The sequence below is a fragment of the Astyanax mexicanus genome, chromosome 8 (genome assembly GCF_023375975.1).
Source record: "Astyanax mexicanus isolate ESR-SI-001 chromosome 8, AstMex3_surface, whole genome shotgun sequence".
NCBI lineage: Eukaryota > Metazoa > Chordata > Actinopteri > Characiformes > Acestrorhamphidae > Astyanax > Astyanax mexicanus.
This window is the reverse complement of record NC_064415.1, coordinates 42,297,324-42,310,000: the sequence shown is the minus strand read 5'-3', so window position 1 is coordinate 42,310,000 and position 12,677 is coordinate 42,297,324. Positions and strand designations below refer to the sequence as shown.

The following is a 12,677-nucleotide window of genomic DNA, read 5'->3' as shown; positions in this document are numbered from 1 at the left end:
AGGGTAAACATGCTGTGAAAAATATCAATTGTCAAATTTGTTAAACTGACAACAATAAATCCATAATTTCTGGTATTTGCTCTTTTAGGAGTATTTTATCTTCTTTAGTAACACAGATGCCTTAAAATATGGTAGAGAATAGTCTAATTATTTACTAAGAATCACAGAATTACAGTATCTATCACCGTTACTGTGGGCAATATATTGTTATAATACAGTATCGTGAGACACCCTGTGATTTCCACAATTTTAGCACTAAAGGGACTGTAATGATTCACAATACAAATTTTGTTGGCTTTAAAAAATAGTATCTTTTAATAATATGTTCAAAAGTGTGTTGACACCTGCTAGTGTCTTTCACTTTAGAAGATTTTATAAATGGTCAATTCATGCTAAATGGATACCGAAAGTGCACAAAGTAAAGAACATCAAGGGAAACATTACTGTCCAGTGATAAATCATCCTTATCATCTTCACTGAAATTTCAACACAACGTAAATAACAACAGTCAAACTTACATCATGTCAATAACTTAAAAATGCACAGACCAAGAACACACAAAAGTAGAAATGAAAGAATCGATTAGTTTCTTGGTGTTTTTGATTTTCAGCCAAAAATTCAGCTGGTCAGATCATATGATCCAGATTTTGCAAGTTGCTGCACCTCTGTACGAGGTCACAATACGCTACAGTTACTTGTTCAAACACTAGATGTTAAAAACATAACATATAACATAACAGTGTGTGACTGTTTATCACATCTGACTCAAATATTTGTAGAATATGTAAAAGTAATGCACATCATGGGGGAATTCTCGAGAATTCGAGAGAGAAAGAGAACGTCACAAAGCCCAAAATTGTGAATACCAGAACACAGCAGAACTAGCATGATACAGTGAAGAAAAAAATAATTATTTTATCCCATGCTGGCTGTATGTGTACAGTCTACATTTTAATGGTATGTTTGTTTTAACAAATAGAAAGAATATTAACAAAATCCATGAATAAATGTTATAAAATTATTTGTATCTGATTAGGTAAAATAAGTATTTGATCCTCAAGCAACACTATACATAGGCCAGATGTTTCTGGGAGTTGGTCACTAGGTTTGAGGAAATCTCAGGGGTGATTTTGCCCCCTCCTCTTTACAGGAGAGCAAAATATGCTTGACAACTTAAAGTTTGAGCCCTCTCCGCAGATTTTCTATAGGATGAATGTCTAATTAATATTGCCTTGTTCATATGTTTCGGGTCATTGTTATCATGCAGGAAGAGGCCAGCAGGTTCACATTCAAGATTCTGCAGTATATTCATCAGACCCCCAATGCAGTGAAGTCTTCCAGTATCAGAAAAACAGCCCCAAAAACAGCATGTCTGCACCTTCATGTCAGACAGTGGGCATAGTATTTTTAGGGTCATATCCAGCATTCCTGAGCCTCCGAACTCAGCGAGTTGAACTGATGCCCAAGAGCTTAATTTCGGATTCATCTGGCCAATTCCCATTAACCCTCGTCTTCTCTAAATTATTTAGGTGTTCATTGGACATTGCAGAATCTCAAGTCATAAAATTAGAACACAGGTATCAGTTTGGCACACACATCTGAACTCTCATTGGTGTAACAAGCTAAAAGTACACACACGCAGACACAGCGAGAAACAGGAATAGAAAAGTATAACAGCAATAGGCCAACATGCTTCCTCATTCTTACAAACTTGGCGTCTGCGTGGAAGTTACGCTGCTGTGATTAAATTCCCTAAAGTGAACCATGACCATTTTTGATAAAGCAGATTAAGCACATTTACTGCTGCTGAGACCTAGAGATTCTCATGAGATAATTTGGTCACATGATCTCTACAGGTGGACTTAACAAAACAAATAAGAATCCTTAAAACAGCTGTTTAAATAGTTGATAACCTAATTTTATATAATAGCACTTTCACATAGAGGCTAGGCCTATATCTAAAGTTTGCACATACTTGTTATTACAGTAAAAGGTAAGACACACAGGCTTTATCAGTACAAGGAAGTACAAAGCCTGTTTGTTAGCATGCCAAAGAAGAGACAACATTTACTGCTCCTAAAAGTTTTGCATAGGTGTAGACATGGTAAGCACTGTAGATATGGAAAGTACTGCATCAAAAATGCCTGTCTGGAAATTGCTTGTAATTAACAGATCATTTTTTCACTATATTTACTGGCTTTAGTGTTCTATACTTTTCAGTTCAGTCATACTTTTCAGTTCAGTCAGTTTCCAATAACAAACTTCCTTAACCGACTGAAAGGAAAACACATTTTCAGTCACCTGATTTTATGACGAGATGACCAACTGGTCTTAAACAGAAAGTAAAGGTATGGTGACCTGTTTAATGTGGGACACTGATTGATTAATGGAGACACAACTTCATCTGGTGTAGGTCTTCCTCAAATAAATTTCAATAAATTAAACAGTGGGTTAACACATGAGGTGATGTACTGTGATCAAAATCACCAGACTTCTCAGATATTTAATCTTAGAATAGGGGGCCGAACAATGTTCAAAAAGGAAGCTTCCGATGTAAAGGGGCCACTGAAAGGTCATCGTCCGGTTAATGACACTGTGCTTTATGACATTGTTTTAAAACAATCCTGCTACCTTTTAAATAATTATTATTTTTATAATGTTGGTTCCTCAACAAATATGATAATTATGTGTACATACAGTTTATAATCTTTGCTTGTCATTTTAGAAAAATGTGGAAACTATGATTTTCCTAAATGTAGGACAGTTCTTTAAGTATTTCAAATCAGGCAAAAATGGGTGAAAAGGCTTGGACTAAGAGATAACCATGGACAACCATGAACAACTAGTGTCTTTCTGATAAACTGTCAGAAAAAAAGAATTCCTCACTTTCCTCAAAGAAGAAAAAGACATTGTTAAATTTCAATGGAACACAATGTCAGAAGATTTTATTATTATTAAGTTATTGGTATTGGTCTAATCATTATGAAACTTCCATTTTAGACTCCAGGTAAAGAATGCCTGCAAGAGGTAAATTAAGTCAGGTGAAAAAAAATCACAAAAAGACAAAAAAAAAATATATAGGATTTTAATAATAACATCTACTGTTACATATAAAATCCACAAGCCTATTTAAAAAAGGCATAATTAAGTGCAAATTTAGTCTTTGTTTTTTTTTCTGCCCTGTGGATATTTATAATATCAATCGATGTGATTTAGGCCTTTTAACATTGGCTTTTCAGTGTCCCACAACAGGAAACACAGATCGAGAGGACCCGGTACTCAAAGTGTTTCTGATACCTGTAGTTACAATTTTTCTGTGATATTTATGTTTTGGTTTAATTGGGGCACAGGATGAAGATTTTAGAATATTGCATTATTTTGTGTGTAATTAGCTGGTGTATTGGCTTCCCCCGATATAACGTTACTGAAAAAAAAGTCTGAAACGCTCAAATTTGTATTCCATTAAATAGCACGTCAAATTAACAATAAAACTCTCACTGTTTTACTAAGCCCTCTATGGCAGTATTGCCCTTGGGCAACAAACCATATTTTTAGTTATTACACCATACCATACCATAACACAGTTTTTTTTAAATATAATGCTACAACGCATTTCTACACCCATTACAACGAGACGTATGTATGTAACCAAAGATGGAAATAGGTATTGCTGCTGTTGTTTATGTTCTTACTGTATTCTTGTTGTAAACTTACTAAAACTGTATTTTTTTCATGTGTGTAACGTTAGTAGTTTTTTCACAGGTGTCACAGGTAGGTTAGTTAGAACACTCCTGCTTGTTTTAGGTGCTTCCTGGCTCTTAATCATTTGATTCAATTAATTAGCTTATTATCAAAACATTTAACTGTATATTTGATATATTCAAAGTGACTCCAAAGCTTTCAAATAGTAACGTTATATTTCCCCCAAAAATAAAATGTATGCCATAGAAGGTTAACTAGCCAAATAAAAAACTAACTTAACTAACAGACAGCAAACCTGTCCCCTCAGCTTTTAACTAAAATCATGTAGCTAAGTTAGCCTGCTAGCTAAACTAGTTTGTTTGGTTAGTTGAAGCAGAATTTCGTATAATAGTCAAGCTAACTAGTATAATGACAAATTAACGTAACTTGGATAGACTGCTAGCTTAGCTTAGCTAACCTGTGTATGTTGGGTTAGCTAAAATACAGTGTGTATGAATTTTTGTCTATTTCAGTTAATGAGTTAACTAATTCTGAAGAAAATCACTTAAGAGGACACAACACTAAGTTATAAAAACAAACAGGCGAGCTAAGCTAACGCTAGCTAGGTTAACTGTATCTGAGCTAATTAGCGTTAGCTGGTCGCTGGGCGGTCCTCGGCGGTTGGTTATAAACGCAGCGCTAGTTAATGTCTGTGTGTTAAATTTACAGTATGATAATATAAAGCCTTTAGTTACTCACCGTATTTCACAGTGAAGACCGGACAGTAACCGTAAACGAGAGACACGGGGAGATCCAGCGGCGCTGCTGTTAGTGTTCAGTATTAGTCAGGCCACCGTTCCTACTCCTCCTCAGTCCGGTTACCGGAGCTGCGCCGCTGATCTCCTGACAGTCTTTAATTCGGATTTTAATCTCAGCACTGAGAGCTGCGGGAGCTGGAGGCGCTCCTGCATCAGCCCGACAAACAAACTTCCCTCAGGGCCCACAGCCTCACCATCAAACCCAACACACTCTGTTTAGAAGAGGGAGTTGTGGGAGTTGTAGTATAACATCAGCTGATCGCGATTGTGAGGCAGCAATTGTGGGAGTTGTAGTTTAACATCAGCTGATCGGGACTTTGAGTAGGAATTTTGGGAGTTGTAGTGTGCATAGACATATATGTGCATATACACATACAGCTCTTTAAAAAAAAGAGACCACTTAAAAATAATGAGTTTCTTTGATTTTTTTTATCAAATTGAAAACCTCTGAAATATAATCAAGAGGAAGATGGATGATCACAAGCCATCATACCAAGTTGAACTGCTTGATTTTTTGCACCAGGAGTGTAAAGCATAAAGTTATCCAAAAGCAGTGTGTAAGACTGGTGGAGGAGAACATGCCAGGATGCATGAAAACTGTGATTAAAAACCAGGGTTATTCCACCAAATATTGATTTCTGAACTCTTTAAAACTTTATGAATATGAACTTTTTCTATGAACTTTGCATTATTTGAGGTCTGAAAGCTCTGCATCTTTTTTGTTATTTCAGCCATTTCCCATTTTCAGCAAATACATGCTCTAAATGACAATATTTTATTTGGAATTTGGGAGAAATGTTGTCTGTAGTTTATAGGATAAAACAACAATGTTAATTTTACTCAAACATATAACTATAAATAGCAAAATCAAAGAAACGGATTCAGAAACTGATGTGAAACTGTGAGGAAGGAATTGTGGGAGTTGTAGTATAATATCAGCTGATTGAGATTGTGAGGCATGGAATTGTGGGAGGTGTAGTTTTGTTTCTTCAGTAAGCCAGTAGCTACAGTTTTTATTTATTTTACATAAACTAGTCCATCATATAACAAGTGAACTTAACTAAAATGTACAGTACCAGTCAAAAGTTTGAATGCACCTCTTATATACAGCTATACAGGAACAGTTAGGTTTAGGTCAGGGGATTGTTATAGGCATATGTGTCCATTATTTGTTTTCCTATATTTAATATTCTACAATTTAGAAAAGAAAAAATATAAAGAAATTTAATGAGATTATGAGTCCAAATTTTGACTGGTATGTCCTGCATATAAATATATGTATTAATTAACATTTTGGTTCTTTACTAAGAAATAACTGACATATATACAAATTCACTTTACTGTTTTTTAAGGAAATGTGATCTGGAATTAAACTGTATATTTCTATAGTTAAACTAAAGTTTACGAAAGTTATGTAAATGGAAGAAACAAACTGTAAACCTTTAGAAATTAGTGATTATCAAACATCCTGAGCACACTTTTTTTCTGCTGAATGTAACTAAATCCTCACTGCGATTATCCAAATCTAATAGACAAAAGCTGAATTAATGTTTGTTTGTTTTTTTAAACATCTTCATTTCTGAAAATCAATTATTGGGCAGGTGTCCCAGTATTTCTGTACATATATTGTACCTTCTGTTTGGAAATCATGGATACATTTAAATACTGAATAAATGCATTCTATTGCAACTTTAATGCTGATAAAAAAAAGAGACCATTGCTTATAATATGGTTTTATTCAATTGCATCATGGACTTACAGCTTTGCATTTGCAACAAAATATAACTTAAGAAATTATAGCAGCAATGTTAAAATGCCTTAAAATTAAGAAGAAAATAAATGATCAGTAGTGGGCAAATTTAAATAAAATTTAAGTGCAGATTAAACAGAACTGCTTAGTTACACAGATCTGAATTATGAAGTTCTATGATTAAACACACATTGTAATACTTGTAAAAAAAAAAAACAGTAAATTAGAATTGTTATTTTTGTTACACACACTCCCCTTTTCATTCTTGTGCAAATATTAAGGTTCTTGGAGCATAAAGCTACAATTATGCTTTATCAGGAGATACGCCTTTGAATATCAACTCATCATACAGTAGAGTGCTCCCCTGTAGAGAGAGGACAGTGTGTATCGTGTGCTTCCTTCAGAATGATATTGAGGATCAGCAGTCAGAATCCATACGCTCTGCTACAGCTGACTGGCAGGTGCTGGGTGGGGTGAAGACCCCAGGGTCAGTAATACCCAGCGCTAGATCAAAGAAGCGCGTGGAGGTGGTCACACTGCTGTTCTTGGTGTAAGTCTCCTGCACGGGGTAGCAGTCATTCAAGGTGTACACGCCCACCCAGGTCTCGTCTGTGAAGGAGACACAGATCACAGTGTGTATTAGTATTAGTATGAATGCGATGTTTACAAGAACATGATCAACACCTACTATATGTATGTCATGTGTACACTGATGTTAGAAGTCATGGGATAGCAGCATATAACTTGGTCATAGAGTGTTACGGCAAAGTTGTGAGGTGTTATCTTGTTAGTGTCGTTATTATCGGAGGCCTGATAGAGGGTGCCAGATGGATAGGACATTTCATTTCTGAATTTGTGTGGGCATTTAATATTTCTCGATCTACAGTGTGGTACATGTGCACCAGGAATATTTAATAGAAGGCATTATCACCCACGGTGGACAGTGCAGTGGCTGGTAATGATTGTGACTGTCTGTATGTGTGAACAGACAAGCGATTCTAGCAGGAATCACATATATATTTATTGCAGGAGGCCCCGATCTGCATATCTTTCTTTAGTTTTGTGGTTAACACATTTACCTCCAAGCATTGGGATCTTCAAGTCCTGAACTTCCATTCTCTGCCTGTGTCTGTGGATTCCTCTGGAGACTTCCACAGTCCAAAAATATGGAAATCAGGGAGATTGGATACTTTAAATTGCTCAGAAAAATTGAATGAACTGGGGCTTCGAATGATCCAGCGGACTAAGGCGCTGCCACTATGATCAGGAGATCGCCGTTTCGAATCCTGCTCATGTAGCTTGCCATCGGCTACCAGAGCCCTGAGAGAGCACAATTGGCTTGCTCTCTCTGGGTGGGTGGATGGCGCTCTTGCGATTAGCATAAGGCGTTTGTGAGCTGATGTATCGGAACCGAGTCACTGCTCTTTCCTCCAAGTGTGCTGTGATGCTACTCAGCAATACTGCATCAGCAGCAGTTTGAAAAGAGGTGGTGTAGACATGGGATAGTCTTCACCCCCCCGGTGTTGGGGCATCACTAGTGATGGGGGAGTCATAATGAGTGGGTTGGGTAATTGACTGTAAATTGTGATGAAATGAGATAAAAATTAGAAATAAAATTATTAAAAAAAAAACTGCCATGGTTGCGTATGTGTGTGTATATCCAGATATGGACTGGCACTCTGTCCTGGGACTGGATACAGTCCTCCAGATGGACAGTTTCTGGTTGAGATAACGTCATGTGCGACTGGCTGATGCTTCTTGAGTGTGGAATGTAACTTTAAAGCATTCTTGGGTGTCTAGAAAGGTGCTATACAACTGTATACAACTGTATAGAAGTTCCTGTCCCATGACATTTGGTATGTATCTGTACATCTATGCTGTCCATAGGGTTGCAGTTACTGATTTGTGCTCTATCAGATACTGCACAATTTGCCACATTCATCATTAGAGATGGTCAAGAGACCATTGCAAGGGCTCTGAGTGGTCCAGAGGACTAAGGTGCTGCCACTATGATCGGGAGATCGCTGGTTTGAATCCTGTTTATGCAGCTTGCCATCAGCTGCCGGAGCTGCGCTTCAGTTTCCTCAGAGTACACTGGCTACTAGGCATTGGCTGACTTCATATGTATTGGAGGGGGCATGTGTTCACCCTCATGGTGTTGGGGCATCAGTAGTGACAGAGGGAGTCCTAATAAGTGGGTTGGGTTATTGGCCTTTTAAATTGTGAGGAAAGTGGGATAAAAAAAATAAAATAATAAAAAAGATACACTGTACTTACGTTTGCGAGCCGGTTTCCTGTCAGACCACTCCTGAACCTGAATCATGTCCCCCGGCCCACCAATGAAGTACTGATCCTCATATGTGGAGTTCATCGGGATGTCGAACGGGTCCCATGCTTCAGTTAAATTGAGCTTAGCACAGTTCTTGGAAAGTTGCTCGATCTGGAAAAGCACTCCACTCTGGAACAGGTAGATGTATTCAAAGTACCTGTGGAGTAAGGGAACTAGTTATGTAATGCAGAAGCAGACTTTGGTGAATTCTGTAAGAATATATGCACTGGACTGTACACACAATATGGACAGATTTCTGTCTTTTTTAAGAGGGGCCTAAACTACCGTGCAACCCCATTGCTGCATTTAGTCTAAAGTCAAATGAAACATTTGCTTTAACATTTTAAGCTTGACATGAATAATTTTGATTGTTTTCACAAATTTAGAGTAAAAAATAGAGGATCATGCACAACATGCTTAGATGGCTCAAGTTACACTGTGTTATAACAACTTAACACTAGACCAGATCAGTTTTAGCAAGATAAAACTTGAAGCTGGAGGTTTGACAGGTAGAGTGGCAGTAAGAAGTCACTGCTAAAGAAGGCAAAACAAGAAAAGCAGGCTCTCCTGGGATATGCAAAAAATGTGGGTGTTCTAAAACATACTGACTGGTTTGTATGTTTGTAAAAACAAGGGTGTAGAATTTCATGAAAAGAAAACCTCTTCAGCTGTTAAGCATGAGAGTGGATTGATCATGCCTTGGGCTTGTGGTGCAGTTCCATGTAGAGAAAAGAGTGTATTTAATTAAAAACCAGCAAACAGTAAAAACAAACATCACTAAATCTGAAAAAAGCTGAAGATGAAAAGGAGACGGCTTCTGCATGATGACCCAAAAATCACACTGAACTCACCACCATTTGTAGAAGGAATAATTACAGTATAAATAGTTTTAGGCCTGTTTGTTGGGCTTAGTATATAAGCTACCATATAAAACTATAAAATGTGTTAAGCAGTTTAGCAGGTAATATGCTTAGCATTATATGCTTCTTACTTTAATATGCACAGTATTTTAAACACAGTATAAAATATAATTATTATATAATTATATTTAAAGTTTTTTTTATTTTGTACTAATTGTTTTATTATGCAGTGTTATTTTTGATACAAACAAGTTTAATAAATAAAAACAGTTTGCAAGAATGATGTTCTTTTTTTTTGCAATAATTATATTTAAAACAAAGGCAACAAGGTTGTATCAAAAAGTAGCTCCACACCTCCTCGCTAGAATCCGGAGAGCACTGACATTTAAAACGAGGCATTAGACATCGCATGTAGACATGTGATAGTCTTCACCCCCCCGGTGTTGGGGCATCACTAGTGATGGGGGAGTCATAATGAGTGGGTTGGGTAATTGACTGTAAATTGTGATAAAATGAGATAAAAATTAGAAATAAAATTATAAAAAAAAAACTGCCTAACTTTAAAAGTGCACAAGAAGCTTGTTAAAAACACTGTTTACATCCTATATCTTTAGCTTTGTGCGCCGCCATCACTGTACTGATAATGACAGACATATATACATAGATTCCGCATAGCCTGCCTCCTGGCACCAGCTGCTACGCTATGCAGAGTCTATGTATATATGTCTGTCCTTATCAGTACAGGAGCTGAAGCTAGCTTTATAGGATGTAAACACAGTTTTTCAATAAGCTTCGTGTGCAGTTTTAAAGTTATTAATGCCTTGTTTTAAATGTCAGGGATCTCCGGATTCTAGCAAGGAGGTGTGAAGCTACTTTGAGCCTGGGTAATGGTAGAAAAAGCGATTTATCGGGGTAAATTATGCCCCGTGTCACCCAGTCTGATGGGTGTTTGGAGAAGCTGTTTAAATTTCTGGATCTCGGAATGCTGTAGGAGAATGGAGGTGTGCTAATCATCAAAGGTAAGTACTTTTTAACATGTTTTACTACACCAAAAGTCCATTTTACACCAGAGTTCTCCTTCAATACGCAATATGTATTTTATGTAAAGTACATCAGAAGCATGATGGGAAATAAAAAATAATCTCAGAAAGAATCTAGTTACAGTCTTGCAAATTGTGATCCCAATCTTTGTAAAATCTTAAGACTGTGAGTAAAAGTCTGTGACTAGTCTTTAGATGTGAGGGTGTCATACTTTAGTCTGTTAAAAGTCTTTTCACAGTCGTGTAGTGTATGGACAGCATCAGGGAGAAAAGTCTAGAGCCGTTTTTGGGTCCCAGTACGTTTCTGCTCATGATGAAATGCTGCAGATTTAATATGAGCAGAGTCACGTGTTGTTTATATGTTTATAGGAGCCAGAGCTGGAGCTAAGCTGCCCGTTAGCAGCTCGTGTAGGCTTTACACATTGTTTTAAGGATTATAAACTGCAGAAACGTGATTCAGATAAATATCTACTTTAATTACCTTAAATAAACGACAGAAAACAATATATTATCACATGTATACTGCTTTAATAATTTATTTTATTCTACAGCACGCTGCAGTCCTCTGCTATTATCACTGCTGTCTGTGTGTATGAGTGAATAACGTTAACTGTCTCACCGCTTGCAGGGCGTGTGTTTCCGTATCTCCTCCAGGACCCGGATCCGCTGGTTCTGAGCATCATAAGAGACGGCGGCCCGGGTGTTCCTCCCGGTACCGTGGTCGTACTGCACGGTCCGTCCCTCCCACTGCAGCGGGGCCGCGCAGGGCTGAACCGGGCCTGCGGCTCCGGGGGTCGGTCCGGCCAGGCACACAGCCGCGGCGCACAGCCCCAGGGCCAGCGCGCACACAGCGGACCCCGACATTATACTGAAGAAGACCGGGAAAAAAGGAGCGGCGGTACCGAGAATAAATGCGGTACCCGGGTAAAACCGCTAAGGCCAGATTTAATACATAAACACGGACCACAGGGGGCGCTAAGACCCTCAAAACAGACCACAGGCAAAAACAAGCTATGATTGGTTCACTGCATGAAGCGCGTGGGGCCCTGGATCCAATCAGAACCAGACTATAATGACCAGACCTCTATTCATAATTTATACATACAGGATATTATGATATCTTTATTTAATTCAATGTTTTTTTTTCTTTTTATGATATTTTTATCTCATTCAATGTGTTTTCTTTGTTATGATCTTTTTTATCTCATTCAATGTATTTTCTTTCTTTTTATGATTGTTTTTATCTTTCAATGTGTTTTCTTTCTTTTTATGTTTTTATCTCATTCAATGTATTTTCTTTCTTTTTATGATTTTTTTTGTTTTCCTTCAATGTGTTTTCTTTCTTTATATGTTTTTTGTATCTTATTCAGTGTGTTTTTTTCTGTTTATGTTTTTTGTATCTCGTTTAATGTGTTTTCTTGCTTTTTATGATTTTTTAAAATCTTATTTAATGTGTTTTCTTTCTTTTTATGATTTTTTTTTCATCTCGTTCAATGTGTTTTCTTTACATGTACAGTAAATTGAAGACATACACTGTCTGGCCTAAAAAAGTTGCAACCAAAAAAAAGGTCACACACATAAAAATTGCCATTAGCGAAGAAAAAATATTCAGATAGACAGCTGACCTCATTCTTTCAGCATATACTTTTGCTGAACCTATACCTGACCAACTGCAGCAACCCCAAATCATTTCCTTAGTAAAATCCAGGTGACATTTTTTTGGCCAGGCAGTGCATTTTAAAGTTATACAGGAATAAATGTTTTGTAAACTAAAAAAAAGTGTTTCAATGCAATAAAAATTACGTTGATTCAACACACTTCTATTATCTGGGTCTTGTTTTACAGTATATGGGCCAGATCTATAATAACATATTATAGCATCCTCATAATAACATGACTACCTGCTCCAGTGGATCATTATATATTATATCAAGTGAAGTAGTTTTATTGCCAATACTGCATATGTAGTGAGTGAGTGTGTGCTGGGGGCAGGATTGGGATAGAGGGTAGAGCAGGGAGAAAGTTTAGCATCCTCACAGCCTAATGGATGGGGCTGTCTCACAGTCTGCTGAAAGGTCTGCATCCAGTATTGGAATAATGGAAAAACATATGATCAGAGAGATCTATTCTATTGGCACAACCAGCACTGCTGCCAGCAGACCACACACTTGTACAGTGTACACATACACTTACACGCCC

General features: G+C 37.2%; 2 protein-coding genes across 3 annotated transcripts in view; both read right to left on the bottom strand.

The window, feature by feature from the left end:
* Positions 1 to 4,732, bottom strand: part of stard3nl (STARD3 N-terminal like) — a 14,396-nt gene extending 9,664 nt beyond the window's left edge. Inside the window, exon 1 of one of the 2 annotated variants that reach the window (XM_007232501.4) lies at positions 4,441 to 4,732. The gene's annotated coding sequence lies outside the window, so the exon portion shown is untranslated. The remainder of the gene's footprint in view (positions 1 to 4,440) is intronic. The other variant, XM_007232502.4, reaches the window with a different exon arrangement.
* A 1,484-nt stretch (positions 4,733 to 6,216) lies between these two features.
* epdr1 (ependymin related 1) lies at positions 6,217 to 11,456 on the bottom strand. The gene is made up of 3 exons (XM_007232503.4): positions 11,098 to 11,456; positions 8,527 to 8,735; positions 6,217 to 6,858 (listed from the first exon to the last, which is right to left on the bottom strand). Exons 1-3 carry the CDS (start codon positions 11,340 to 11,342, stop codon positions 6,668 to 6,670), a joined length of 645 nt encoding a protein of 214 aa, XP_007232565.2. The 5' UTR covers positions 11,343 to 11,456; the 3' UTR covers positions 6,217 to 6,667.
* Positions 11,457 to 12,677: the final 1,221 nt, after the last annotated feature.

Excerpts from the sequence above, each read along its gene's own strand:
- epdr1 (XM_007232503.4), bottom strand. The coding sequence starts at position 11,342 with ATGTCGGGGTCCGCTGTGTGCGCGCTGGCCCTGGGGCTGTGCGCCGCG. Across the intron at positions 8,736-11,097 it reads AAACACACGCCCTGCAAGCG|GTACTTTGAATACATCTACC; the intron begins GTGAGACAGTTA and ends CTTACTCCACAG. Across the intron at positions 6,859-8,526 it reads CAGGAAACCGGCTCGCAAAC|ACGAGACCTGGGTGGGCGTG; the intron begins GTAAGTACAGTG and ends TCTCCTTCACAG.